Source organism: Tenrec ecaudatus, chromosome 1 (assembly GCF_050624435.1).
Source record: "Tenrec ecaudatus isolate mTenEca1 chromosome 1, mTenEca1.hap1, whole genome shotgun sequence".
Taxonomy (NCBI): domain Eukaryota; kingdom Metazoa; phylum Chordata; class Mammalia; order Afrosoricida; family Tenrecidae; genus Tenrec; species Tenrec ecaudatus.
The window spans coordinates 7,262,739-7,276,887 of NC_134530.1; the positions used below are offsets into that span (position 1 = coordinate 7,262,739).

The 14,149-nt window shown below is 40.7% G+C and overlaps 1 protein-coding gene across 1 annotated transcript; it reads right to left on the reverse strand.

Annotated features, from left to right (window-relative positions):
* Window positions 1-11,522: 11,522 nt before the first annotated feature.
* Window positions 11,523-12,461, reverse strand: LOC142430800 (olfactory receptor 7D4-like). The gene has a single exon (XM_075535813.1). It carries the CDS (start codon window positions 12,459-12,461, stop codon window positions 11,523-11,525), a length of 939 nt encoding a protein of 312 aa, XP_075391928.1.
* Window positions 12,462-14,149: the final 1,688 nt, after the last annotated feature.

A 14,149-nucleotide genomic window follows, 5' to 3' on the forward strand; every position in this document is an offset into this window, starting at 1 on the left:
TATCAGTGTTTTCGCCTACTTCTCGATGCATGAGTTGGACAAAATGAGTTGGACAAAAAAACCTAAGGTCATGCTCCTTTGGTTGTAAAATTGTTGTAGCTCTCATAGGTATCAGCTTCAAGTTTTCTATATCAAAACACTTCATTCTCTGTCACAGCTTTAATACAATAGTGGGAATGTTATGTGACATGCCAAGCTTTAGGACCAACTAGCTATGTGTGGTTCTGTAACTAGAGGGATGATGCGCTTCCTGGTAAGATTCACAACTCTGTGTTATGTACTCAGCGTCTTCATTCTCTGCCATAACACATTTCTGTTTCCCAGCCTAATTTTGAATATAATAGAACTATCCAGGGAACTTATATGTGAGAATGCATGTCACTTGTCCTAACCTTTGACTTAACATTGGAATTATCTGGGAGATATATATATCTCACTGGTCCCAGAACTCCATATTCTGATTTAATTGAAACAACATGTGGCTTGAGAAGAATATTTTAAAACACTACAGTTGTGGTGAGGGTGAGAACTGTTCATCTTTTAGATACTTGTTTAAAAAACATGTAGCCTGTGAATATTTTAGCCCTCCTAATTCGATACTGAAAGTGATCTGAGCTCACAAGGGTGATCTCATGAACAGCAGAATAAAATGCTGTCCAGTTTTGTATCTTCTCCATCATTGATTGTGGATAAGATAACAATGGCTTTCATTTCATGAAATGATATTTGGAAGTAAATTAGCAGACTTGTTTTGACTGGTCCATCTGAGTCTGACATATCTATGGATACCTGTTCAGCATTTTAGCAACACCCAAGCCTCCTCTTACAGATGATGGCTGTGCATAAGGCTCATTGGTTGGAAATTTAATCAGGCTTTCCACATGGAAGGGAAGCATTCAGCCAATGAATCAACATTGTCTTTGCTCTGCCCATCCTAAAGTTGGGCAAGCATCCTTGTTGATAAACTCTTCTCTCCTTTCTCCATATTTATCCTTCTGAATTTTGTGATACTTGCACTAGAGAGGGAAGGTTTTTAAGCCACTGTTGTGGTTTCCCATACAACTTTATAGTTAGGTTCTCCTAATAAGGATCAATAAAGTCCTTACACCCGAATAAGTTGGATATTTTCCTTATATCTATGCCCTTAAACCTTAGTGGGATAACTTCTTTCTGCAGTTCCTCTCTTTAGATTCCCTCCTTATGCCACTGTGCTCTTTGTTCCTTGCACAACTACTTTACAAATTTCCTGAATTAAATATTCTTCACAGTGTCTTTACTTTTCTTTATCCAAGCCTACCTGGTAAATTCTACATGGAGAATAGAGGTATTTGTGAAGGGTCTCAGATCCAAATGGAACAAGATTGCTCAGAGGAGTATCAGGGAGCTGACCGATCTCTTGGTCAAGGTTGCACAAGTAAGGACTAAGGTGGCGGTACCATATTCCTGATTGTTGTGGTTCTGTTGTTGCTTGAGGGCCATTAATTAATCAATTCATTATGAATAAAGTAAAATTTATCTTGATTTCATTATTCTAGATTAGCTGTTTTTTTGCCTTTGGCAAAGGGGAGCATTTGCTTATCACTTGTAACAGCATGGATAAGTCTTTACTTTGTTATCATACTTCCTTGATATGGGCTCCTTCTGTGTTGTACTACATTAGTGTGCAGATATTGCTGAGAGATATTGATGTAAATTCCAGTGGAAGGTCTTTAAATGTCTCCCTAATCAGTAGCTACATTCCATGTGATTTTAATGATGAGTTAAATCACTTACACATTCCTAATGAGGACTTTGATTCCGGACAGTAGAATACACTTAGCAGAAGACGAGACCCTTCTAGTTTGTGGGAAGCTGGAGTTCCCATAAAAATCATGAGGATACTTTTCTAGTGTTTTTAGTTATGCTTGTGACTTTATGGATCCCATCGACCTTAAAACCAAATCACATGTCCTTTCCGCAAGTCTGGAGCTGACCAGAAAACCTTTTGTGTACTCAAAGTAATGTTTCCCCTACTTGTCTCATGGTAGCCTCTCCCAAAGGTAATGGTTTCTGTTTTTCTCTTTAAACCTCAGGGGCTGAAAGAGTCCTACAAGTTGGGGGAAATGCTATAAGGAGATATTTCAGAGGTCCTATCAGAAAGTAGTGTACGTTTCATAGATATGGTATAGAAATTGAGATTAATAGTGTTAATCTCAATTTGATGAGGAGGACTCTGAGGTTCAGGGAGATGCAGTGAATTTCCTAACGGGACCCTTTCTACGCCAAGATCTGATTAGATGTGCACTATCCAATTCCACACCCTTTTTATTGTCTGTGGCTTCTGTATCACATCACTGATAAATACACTACTTTCTGAGAGCCATCCACACCATTCTCCTGTGTATAAGAGAGCTATCTCAGAAACAGACATAGAATCTCAGAGCTTCCAAGAAATAAGAACCACCAATAGGGCACATTGGATACCCCTGCCAAATGTGGCTGAGGCAAGACCAGAGGCAGCAGAAACCCTACAATGAGGCCATGTTGTTATTTTTAGGTGCTGCTGTTGCGTCATTTTGGACCCAGAGCAACCCATGCACAATAGAATGAAACACTGCCTGGTCCTGCGCAATCTTCACAATTGTTCCAATGCCTGAACCCATTGTGGCAGTCCCTGAGTCAATCCATATTCTTGAGGGGCTTTCCCACCCCACTGCCCACACTATAGCGAGCATGATATCCTTCTCCAAGGACTAGTCTGCCCTAACAACATATGCCAAGTATTTAAAAGGAAGTCTTGCCATCCTTGCCGCGAAGGAACAATCTGGCTGTGCTTCTTCAAAGAAAGAGACGATCGGGTAGAGAAAAACAACCACTCTCAGACAGAGAAGAGGGCCTGTGCCCCTGATACCTGAGACCATGAAACAAGGAGGTGGAGCAGCAGTTGGACTGCTTGGTCCATGGAGGCAGAAGCCAAGGGACCATCTAGCTGAAAGGCTGAGACCAAGAGGGAAATTTGGGGGTGGGGGGGAATAATACAAAAAAAGAAAGAGATTTGGTTATTGGTTGAAGAGAGGCGCTGCTCTGGACAAAAGACTATATATCCTAATTTGAGATAACCTGTTAATATCTATATCAAACCCCCAGACAGATATGACATGAAAAATAATAATTTACAAATTATCAAGGGTTTCTGATGGAGGAAGTGTGGGGGATGGAGGGTAAAACAGCCAAGGGCTAAAGTAGAAAGCAAATGTTTTAAGTATGATAATGGCAACAAATATACAAATGTGCTTGACACAATGGATGGATGTATGGATTGAGATAAGAGTTGTATGAACTCCCATAAAAATAAACTCCCATCATTTTGAGAATTAACTATGAATTCTGTGTGGTCATTGCATCAGATTATAAAACCCTGCAGAGAAGTAGAATTACACGGGAGGAATAGCTATAGTTAGAATATAGTAAGAGAAGGAGGGAGGGTGGAGGGTGATCTCTGACTTGTGGCAAATTGGAATTAGATTCTCCTTCTCCCTTGTGTAGCCAAAAGAGGTCATCTATGGCCTCTCTTTATTCAAATACCCACTACAGAGAAAGATCTTCCTATATGCAAGTTCTCAACTAGTCGACTCTTGTTGAGAAAATGAAATGTAATAAACTGAAAAGATGATGTGTGACTATGTTGGCCTTAAAGCCTAACATCCTAATAGGTGGTGATGTCTGTAGGTGGCAAAACCTAAAATTGTCCCAGTGACCTTCTGGTGTTTAAATTCTGGTATAATCTCCTCCTGCTAGTATAGTCCAGACTTAGTGGCACACTTAAAATAAAATAATGTCATTGGTGAAAGCAATATATGTGGCTACCATGATTAGATGCCAAACTATTCGGGTTTTCATCTTCCTGGCATTATGTTTTTCTTCTAATAATGTATTTGGATGTAAACCATTGAAAAATGAGAAAATGTTGAGAACTACCCCATGAGAGGTCTCTGTGTCAAGGAATTTAGGAAGACTTCTGGTCAATAGATTGTGAGGAGCTGAATTCTGCTGCAGCCATGCACCTTACTTTGTCAGTAAATTCTTCCCCAATCACCCCTTGCAATGTTTGAAGCTCTGGACAGCACCTTAGTTTCATCCTAATAGAACGTTGTCTCATTTAGACAAAGTATGAAGTCACAAAATAATTGCTTTTAAAACTTACCTTCTGATACACCAAGATGCATCAATTAAAGAGAAAAATTAGAATGGATACTGCTTTTCAAATCTTCAAACGAACATACATTTTTTGTGCATAATATCCTAAATCCCAAGCAAAGGTTATAAGAATGAAAGTAGGATATTCTCCTTAGAGACAAATCTTAGAAAATGTGTGGAAATAGTTTCAAATTCTTGTCATAGAATTAATAGTTCTTCCCAAATGGCTCACTATGGCTTGAGCCAAGTGTTCTGGAATTCCCATTCTTCACTATGTCATCCATATTGTGTTATGATCCTTCCAAGCAAATAAGTTTGCCTTGTTGATAAGACACAGGTAAATACATAATGGTATTCTTTGCTTTCTGTCAAGATCTGTCTCACATTAGCAACATAAGCCCTCATTCCATATCCTTTCTAGAACATAAGAACAAAAAAAGCTTGAATTTCAATCCATGAACGGCTACAATGCTTTTTAAAGTATCTCCAGTGAAGATTACTTGGGTGTAATATTGATGATGGTTGTCTTTATTCTTAGGTTCTATCGAGTTGGGTCCAATCCATCACGGTCCTATGATTCATCACAACAGAATGAACTAACACCTGGTCCTGTGTCATCATCACAAGTGTTATTATGAGCCCATTGTTCCAGCCACTGTGTCAATCTGCCTGGTTTCTCTATTTCCATGAGACAGGGTCAGACACACCTTCACACTGCATTCTTCTCTACCCAATTCTGATACCATTCCTCTGATGCCACTTTCCTTTTATGCAGGACTCAATAATTTATGATAGTGGCTTCACAGGACTCACAGACAATGCTCACAATTAAGGGCATTTATCAGGGAAGATAGTCAATTATCACAAGTTAGGATACGCAACCACTAAGGGCCACGGCAATACCGCTCCTCGGTCAGAAGCCAAATATCTCTCCAGTCCTCAGGCTCTCATCCATGTGATCCTTGGGCCTTTGCCTCCATGTGCCAGGAAGCCATCCTTGTGTTCTACCTTCTGGTCCTGTAGTCTCAGTGCTGCTCACAAATCACACGCACGCATGCACACACACACACACACACACACACACACACAAATGCACTGCCATACAGTCGATTCCAAGTCATAGTGACCCTACAGGACAGGTTGGAACTGCTCCTGTGGGTTTCCCAGATGGTAACTCCACTTGAGTGTGGAAAATCTCTTTTCTCCCCAGTAGTCCCTAGGGAAACATAAATCAATCAGCTACTTCCTTCTCCTGCTAGCATGACTATTAACAAAATGGAAAATAATAGGAGCTTGTGCACTTGTGGGGGAAATGGAACTCTCTTACATTGTTAGTAAGACTATAAGACATGACAGTCCTGTGGAAAACTGTTTGACGGTGCCTCAAATCTTTCAACATAAAATTCCCACATGATCCAGCATTTTCATTTCCAATTGTACCCCAAAGAATTAAAAGCAAAAACTCATCAGATGCTGGAGCACCAATGTTGAATGGGGAATTCTTCACACAGTTAAAACGTGGAAATAGCTCCACTACTCCTCAAGAGAGGAGTGGATAAATAAAATATGGTGTAAGTATATAAGAGAATAGTATTCAACTCTTAAGATAAATGAAGTTCTGATAAATTCTTGAACATAAAAGCTAGAAAATATTATGCTGAATAAAGTAAGACAGTTGCAAAAGGACAAATTCATTTGACCTCAGATATAAAAAATTATCTAGAATAGGCAAATGCAACAAGACGAAAGTAGTAAGGTGCTATCCAGTGCTGGGAGCAGGAGGGAAGAGGGCTTATGACTTGAAATTATGAAATTTCTGTTTGAGGCGATGAAAGTCTTTGGAGGTAGGTAGTGATAGTTATACGAAGTGGCAAATGGAATTAGTGTATCTAAGTTATACATTTAAAAATTATTAAAATGAAAAAAATTACATACATATATTAAAACAATGAGACATTTAATAACAAAACTTTTAAAACATTACTACTGGCTATCTCCTTAGATTTTCAAATGCCAGATATAATCCCTTCAAATTAACTAAGATTTCACAAATATTTCACTCTTTTTTTTCCTGTGTTAATCTGGGTACTTTAGAGAAACTAATCCAGAAACTCATGTATAAGAGAGAGTTTTATATAAAGGTTAAGTGTACGTCAAGGAAACATCCCAATCCAGTGCTGCCCAAGCCCACAAGTCCAACATTAACCCAGATGTCAGACGCCAATCCGCAAAGTCCTCCTCCATCTCACAAAACACACACTATAACACCAACTGCAGGAGCAAAGCCGAATCAGTGAGCATGTAAGCATCTCAGCACTGGCAGGGGTCTCCACATGGCTGCTCCAGCACCCAGGGCTGCATTGGGGTAAGTCCATGCAGCTTCTCCTCGGGGATGTCTTGTAGGAAGTGAGCTTTGCCAGCTAAAGCAGGGAACTAGCTTTGGCAGCAGCACCCTGGTCCGACCATCACAAAGCAAGAGATCCAAGAACTAGAAAGGCGAGGCTCACTGAGCCATTTATCCCTCTGCCCTGCAATTAAGCCCACATGTGTTTACTGGCCAGTTTGGCACAATAAACCAAATACCTCGTCCCCCCACTTCAAATTCATCAAAGTTGCCCTTTCCATTGGATTATCTCAGTTACAAGCAGTCCCTGGCAGACTTAGGCAGGTTCTATCCCAAGCACTCAATTGCAGTCTTCATTGTACATAAATCAGTTCAGACATAAGTAACTGCCTCATCATAGGCCAGGTCATAAACTGCTATATCTCAATGTTTTTAATCGTAAATCATAACACTGCACATCTGAAAATGAACATTGGATAATAATATCAGAAAATTCCAGCGTGCCTCAGAGAGATCACAGGTTTGGTTTCAGACCATTGTAATACAGTGAATGCCTCAATACAGTACATCATAGGACTTTTGCACATATGAAGGTTGTGTTTATGCTGATGTCACTAAGGGAGCAATAGTATTATGAAGAAGTTCGAAATATTGTGAGAATTGAGGAAATGTGATAGTGACAGTAAGTGAGCACATGTTGCTGTTAGGTGCCATCAAGTCATCTCTGACTCATAGTGACACTGTGTACAACAGAACCAAACACTGCTCAGTCCTGTGCCATCCTTCCAATTTGTTCATGTGTTTGAGGCCCTTGTTGAAGTCACCCTGTCAGTCCGTCTCATCCAGGGCCTTCCTTTATTTTTGCTTTCCCTCCGTTTTACCAAGCATGATGTCCTTCTCCAGGGGCTTGTCTCTCCTAACAAGATATTCAAAACATGTGAGACTAAGCCTCACCATCCTTGCCTCTTGGAGAATTCTGGCTTTCTTTCTTCTAAGATAGATATGTTTTTTCGTCAGTCCAAGGGACTATCAAATATTCTTTGTCATCACCGTCATTGAAATGCATCAATTCTTCCTTGGTCTTTCTTCTTCAATATCTAACTTTCATATGCGTATGAGATGACTGGAATATTATGGCTTGGGTCAGGCACACCTTAGTCCACAAAGTCACATCTTTGCTTTTCAACACTTTAAAGAGACCTTGTGTAGCAGATTTACAAGGCGATGTATGGTGCTTCCACAAGCATTGATGGTGGATGCAAACAAGTGAAATCTTTAACAATGTCAATCCTGTCTCCATTTATCGTAGGATCACTCCGGGTTGGATTTGACCTGATGGCAGTGGATGAGTGAGCACATGCTGTTGGGGAAATAGCACAAACTGACTTGCAAAATATGTTATTGTTAAGTTCCACTGGGTCGGTTCCCGCCCATGGTGACCTATTGTACAACAAAACAGCACATCTCAGTCCTGTGTCTCCTCACAATTGTTCTGACTGTCCCCATGGTTGAAGCTACCTTGTCAATCCATCTTCTCTTTGAGGGCTTTCTTTTTTTTTTCACTGCCCCTCCACTTTACCAAGCACGATGTTCTTCTCCAGGGATTAGTCTCTCCTGGTAGCATGCCCAAACCATTTATGACAAAGTCTCGCCATCCTTGTCTTTAAGGAGAAGTCTGGATGTCCTTATTCCAAGACAGGTTTTCTTGTCCTTTTAGCAATCCATGGTACTTTTAATATTGTTCTCCTGCACCACATCTCAAGCACATCAATTCTTCAGTCTTTCTTACTCAGTGTCCTGTTTTACTTGCATGCCAGGAAATGGAAAATGCCATGGGTTGCCAAAAATGTTCACATTGTAAAAAAATGCAGTATATACAAAGGATAATAAAGCAAATTACAACAAAACAAGGTGTGCCTGTAGATGTTGCAACATTGTAGGTACTTACTACTAAAAAGGAAAAAAAAGAAAAAGAAAGAAAAGGGGCTGGGGTGGAACTCAGGGAGAGAAATGAAAATGCAGATGATCAACTCAAATACATAAACCTAGGAATATTTGGATACTGAGGTAGTTAGTTTATTGTGCTACTCTGGCTGGTAAACACATGTGGGGTTAAATGAAGGGCAGAGGGGTAAATGGCTCAGTGAGCCTCACCTTTCTAGTTCTCGGTTCTCTTGCTTTGTGATGGTCGGACCAGGGTGCTGCTGCCTTAGCCAGTTCCCTGCTTTAGCCTGCAAGGCTCAATTCCTGCAAGACATACCCAAGGAAAAGCCACATGGCCTACCCTGATGCTGGAGCAGCCATATGGAGACCCCTGCCAGCGCTGAGAAGCTTACACATTCACTGACTTGGCTTTACTCCTGAAGTCGCTGTCATAGTGTATGTTTTGTGAGTTTGAGGAGAACTTTTTGGATTGGTGTTGGACATATGGGTTAATGTTGGACTTGTGGGCTTGGGCAACACTGGGTTGGGATGTTTTCTTGCTGTGCACTTAACCTTGATATAAAACTCCCTCTTATGCATGAGTTCCTGTTGATTTGTTACTCTGCAGTTTCCTGTTTTTCATCCTTTTAATGAAAAAAATTACCTAAACATTTAATTCTGTCTGTTTCTTGAGAATTTTTAAGTGGCTTTTTGATATTAAGTTCCTATCTACAGAGCAGAAGCTCTGGCCGTACAAGTTTGGGAACCCTGTGGAACTCTTCTACTCTACCCTATGTAGTTGCTGTGAGTCAGAATTGACTCTATGCCATTGATTTTGTTTTTGGTTTGGTTGTTCAGAGCCACTAGCCACTCCAGGTGAGAAGAATATCACAGGCTATTTCGGTAAGGATTTTCACCCTTGGAAACATGGATGTCATCCTACTCTGTGCTTAAGGCCAATATGAGTCACAAACGGGCTTGCATTTGGTTTTAAGTATGAGATGCTCTGGAAAGCCCTAAGGAGTCCTGCTGCTAACTATAAGGTCCATAGTTCAAACCCACCAGCTGCTGATCTTTGGGAGAAAGATGAGCCTGTGTGTTCCTATAATATTTACAAAGCCTCAGAAACCCCATGTAGGGTCACAGTGAATTGGAATCAACACGAAGACAATGATGGTTTATTTTTTTTTAATGTGGTTAAAAGGAATTTAAAAATGATGGAATTTTTCCATGAACCTTTTGAAGTGACCTCATACATAGCAGTCAGATAAATATATATTTTTGGTGTAACCATCTAAGCATCTAATTACTACTCTGAATGAAACACTTCAAACATTTTTCTGTTACTTCTAGAATAAAAATTAAGCTCCTTGCTAGGGTCTTTAAGGTCCTTTATTACTTAATTCCTTGTATGCCCTGGTGGCGTACTGGGTTACACATTGGACTGCTAACTGAGAGGTCAACAGTTTGAAACCACCAGCCACTTTGTGGGAGAAAGACAAGGCTTTCTACTCTCAACAGTCTTGGAAAGCCACAGGGACAATTCTACTCTGTCCTATTGGGTCTCTATGAGCTGGAGTGGACTCGATGGGAGTGAGTTTGGAGTTTGAGATTCATTTAGAAGGAGTTTCTGGGTGGCACAAATGACTACACATTCTGGGCTGCTGGCCAAAGTCTTGGTGGTTCAGTCTTGGCCAGAAGTCCCTTAGAAAGTAAAGCATAGCAATCCATTTCCAAAGGGTCAAAGCTATTGAAACCTTTTCAAACCCTATGGAGCACGGTTGTACATGCAGGGTCTTCATTAGTCAAAATCATCAGCCAACAACACCTCTTTATACATTATTCACTGGTCTCTGGGCAGAAGCCACCACCAGCACTTGCAAATTTATATTCTCAAGTGTGATTCCAGAACAATGAATTAGATTTTCCAGGGCTGCAACTCCTCTATCTCTACTTTAGCAAGTTCTCCAGGTGATTTTAATGCATTTTAAGTTTGAGAACCAACACTGTGGACCTGTATTTCTTAAAGTGGGTGATATCAAATAATATACAAATAAAAATATATTTAAAGTAATATTATAAGTGACACTATGATAGTTTTATTTTCAATTTTACATCAGAGCTTCATGTATGTACCAAAAGGGCCAGCCTTATATGGCTCTCAAGCCACAGTTTGCCATCCCCTGAGCTAGACACATCCGCATTTTAATTCTTCAGGCTCATTTTCCTACTATGAGGCCAGCAGGCTCAAACATCCAACCTTGCAGTTACCAACCCAATACCTACCCCACAGTGCCACACTGGTCACCGAACAACATATACTAAGCACCTACAGAATGCCAAGTTGCTCTAAGTGTATGGGGAGAGGGGGTCTGGATGGGGGAGGGTGAAGTGAAACAAAACAAAACAAGAATATGTGCCCTCAGTGAGCTTAAATTAGGGACCCTGAGTTAGTCAGGTTAATTCTACTGACATCCAAATACAGCTGAATAAGTATATAGGATTGAAATAAGGTGGAATCAACTGCATAGCAGAGGGGTGTAGGAATGGCATGAGTCAGAATCAGCTCAGTGGTGGGTAGCAAATATAAAAGGAAGCCTTATTTGACAGTTACAAGTTGAAGTGGCTAGTATTGACATTCAGGATTGTGAATGCTAGTCTGAGATTTCCTAATACAAACATGTCAAAGCATCTACAAGGGAATTCACTTAGGAGAACAGGGGAGTCACCTTAAGAAGGCCAGGAGAAGCCATCAGAAGGCAATGTCTTACCCAAGAAGCTTATCAAAGATGAATGAGAGCAATTTGATGTGATTGTTGTTGGTGATGATTGCTGCTCAGTTGATTCTGGCTCATACTGACCCGTGTGCTCAGGGTCGGACTGCGCTCCAAAGAGTTTTCAAGGTGTGATCATTGGAAGCATGTCAACTTCCATTTTCCAAGTCACCTCCTATTATGGTTGCACCACAAAGCTTTTCACCAGTCCATTTGTACTGCTCAGGGACTACTTTCATATGTTCAGGAGGCAAGAATTCTTTAGTCCAATGCCAGCTCAAACACTTCAAGATCCATTGTTCCTATTATTGAACCCACAGCATTCTCTCAAAAAGTCTTTGTAGAGCCTTCTTGATGTCCCTGTTCCTCAGGCTGTAGATGAAAGGATTCAGCATGGGGGTGACCACAGTGTACATCACTGAGGCTACCAAGCCCTTTAAAGAAGAAGGTGATACTCTGGAACCAAGGTAGACCCCAAGGCCTGTCCCATAGAATAAAGAAACCACAGACAGATGAGATCCACAGGTAGAAAATGCTTTATACTTCCCATCAGCCGATGGGATTCTCAAAATGGAGGAGATGATTTGAGTGTATGAGAAAAGGATTCCTGAGAAGGGAACAAAACCCAGAAGGCAAGTTACCATATAGAGCAGGATGTAATTTACAAGTGTATTGGAGCACGATATTGTGAGGGCCTGAGCAAGTTCACAGTAAAAGTGATGTATTATCAAATTAGAGCAGAAAGAGAGCCGAAGCATCAGCAAACTCTGCACGAGAGAGTACATCAAGCTGATAAACCAGGACACAAGAACCAGTAGACCACAGAGGCGGGGGTTCATGATGGCTGGGTAGTGCAGGGGGTGACATATAGCAATAAACCGGTCATAAGCCATCACTGTCAGGAGAAATGTGTCCATGCCTCCAAAAACCATGAAAAAATATATCTGGGTGATGCAGCCTGCATAGGTGATGGATATGCTCTGGGTCTGGATGTTCACCAGCATCTTGGGGATGATGGTAGAGGTGAAACAGATGTCAGCCAAGGACAGGTTGGAGAGGAAGAAATACATGGGGGTATGGAGGTGTGAGTCAGAGATGATGACCATTGTAATGAGTAGGTTTCCAAAAACAGTGACCATGTACATGGACAGGAACATTGCAAATATGATGGACTGATTCTCTGAGTCCTGGGAAAATCCTAGGAGGAAAAATTCTAAAGTGCTTGTTTGATTTTCTGCTTCCATGTTGATAAGTCAGCTAATTGAGGAGCGAAAAAACAAACAAAAGAAAACATGAAGTAGCTACTGGAAAGAATCTAGATTCTCCCCAACAATACTTTTTAAATCTAAGCATAGGGTATATAAGTCTACAAGTTACAGCGTTTAGGAAACATGCAATCTGTCTTTCGTTATATGCATTATTTCATAATAGTGACCAAGTCCTTTCCCTTAGTGTCTGGAATATTCACCTATCCCATTTGACTCAGATTTAGAATCACCCGATCTACATATTTAAGGGCAGTTTGGACCATGGATATAAAATGGTCACATACACACACACACACACAAAGAAACCCAAAATTTTAAAAACAGTAACATATGTGTGGGGCCTTATGATTCTTAGTAGCTTAAGCAAGGTAATCTGCTTTTCCTGGGGGCAGAAATATGACTCAGAAAGGGTCGAATAATCCTATCTGAGAGGTCAAGGTACTTGAAATATGGGTTAATATCTCAGCAAAGCATTGTGGGATGAATAGGCTGTAGGTAGTGTAGTGGTTATGCAGTGGTTCTCAACCTTCCTAATACTGCGAGCCTTTAATACATTTCCTCATGTTGTGGCATCCTCCCAACCATAAAATGATTTTTGTTGTTACTTTGTAAGTGTAATATTGCTCCTGTTATGAATCGGGTGACCCTTGCAATAGGGTCGTTCGACCCCAAAGGGGTCACGACCCACAGATTGAGAACTGCTGGGTTGTGCATTGCGCTGCAATAGGCAAGTTCAACCATTTGAAACCACCAAGCACTCACCAGGAAAAGGATTGGGTTTTCTACTCCCATAAAGACTTACAGTCTTGGGAAATCACAGAGGCAGATGTACTCTGTCCTGCAGCGTCATTATGAATTGGCATTGACTTGACGGTAGTGAGGGTTAAAAGGAGATACTGAGAGAGAAAGAAATGAATTCATGAATTAAGGGAAGGAGGGAGAAAAAGAGTGAGTGTTCAATGGATAGGAAAGTAAAGACAAAAGATCTTTGGAAGCAGATTGCCTGGCTTCGGCAAATAAACCAAGTTGAGAAATGTTTAATGTTACAGGTACTGTTGACATTCTGCAAGAGGAAGATCCAGTGCTTCCTGAACTTTTGCCATGTGATAAACCTTCATTGGCCCAGGGAAAGTACAATAGGCACAGGCCATTAGCATACCATAAAATAAAGTATTGCAAAAATAATCAGCAGAATATTCAATGATTTTCTGTACAGTGGTCTTTAAATACTTGCAGAAGACAGAAGTTACACCAGGGTAGGTATGGATCATCTCAGAAGGAGAAGGGCCAGACCTGAGCACTCTCACAAAGGTGATTCTTAGGACAGAATACGGGTGATGCCTGAGAAAGAGAGGCTACTAACCCCGCCCTATCTATCTGTTGACTCTCTGACCTCCAAGTGTCGGAAGTCCTGTAACAAGAGGCAGAAGGATCAGCAACTATTGTTAATAAATAGAATAAATCAGAAAATCTTCCTCACTATTCTTTTTTCCTTTGTTGCAAGTGGTTTGCACACTTGCTATTCTGTCGTGGGCCAAACAACAGAGAAAAGTCTATAACAGGCTACCATCCCTGTCAGTCTTCTTGGAAAATAAAGCAGATCATGTCTCCTTAATACAAACCAAAGAAAGGCTGTATTGTGACCATATTGCTTTTCCATAGAA

Bases quoted from the DNA above. Each gene is read 5' to 3' on its own strand.
- LOC142430800 (XM_075535813.1), bottom strand. From the start codon at position 12,461: ATGGAAGCAGAAAATCAAACAAGCACTTTAGAATTTTTCCTCCTAGGA.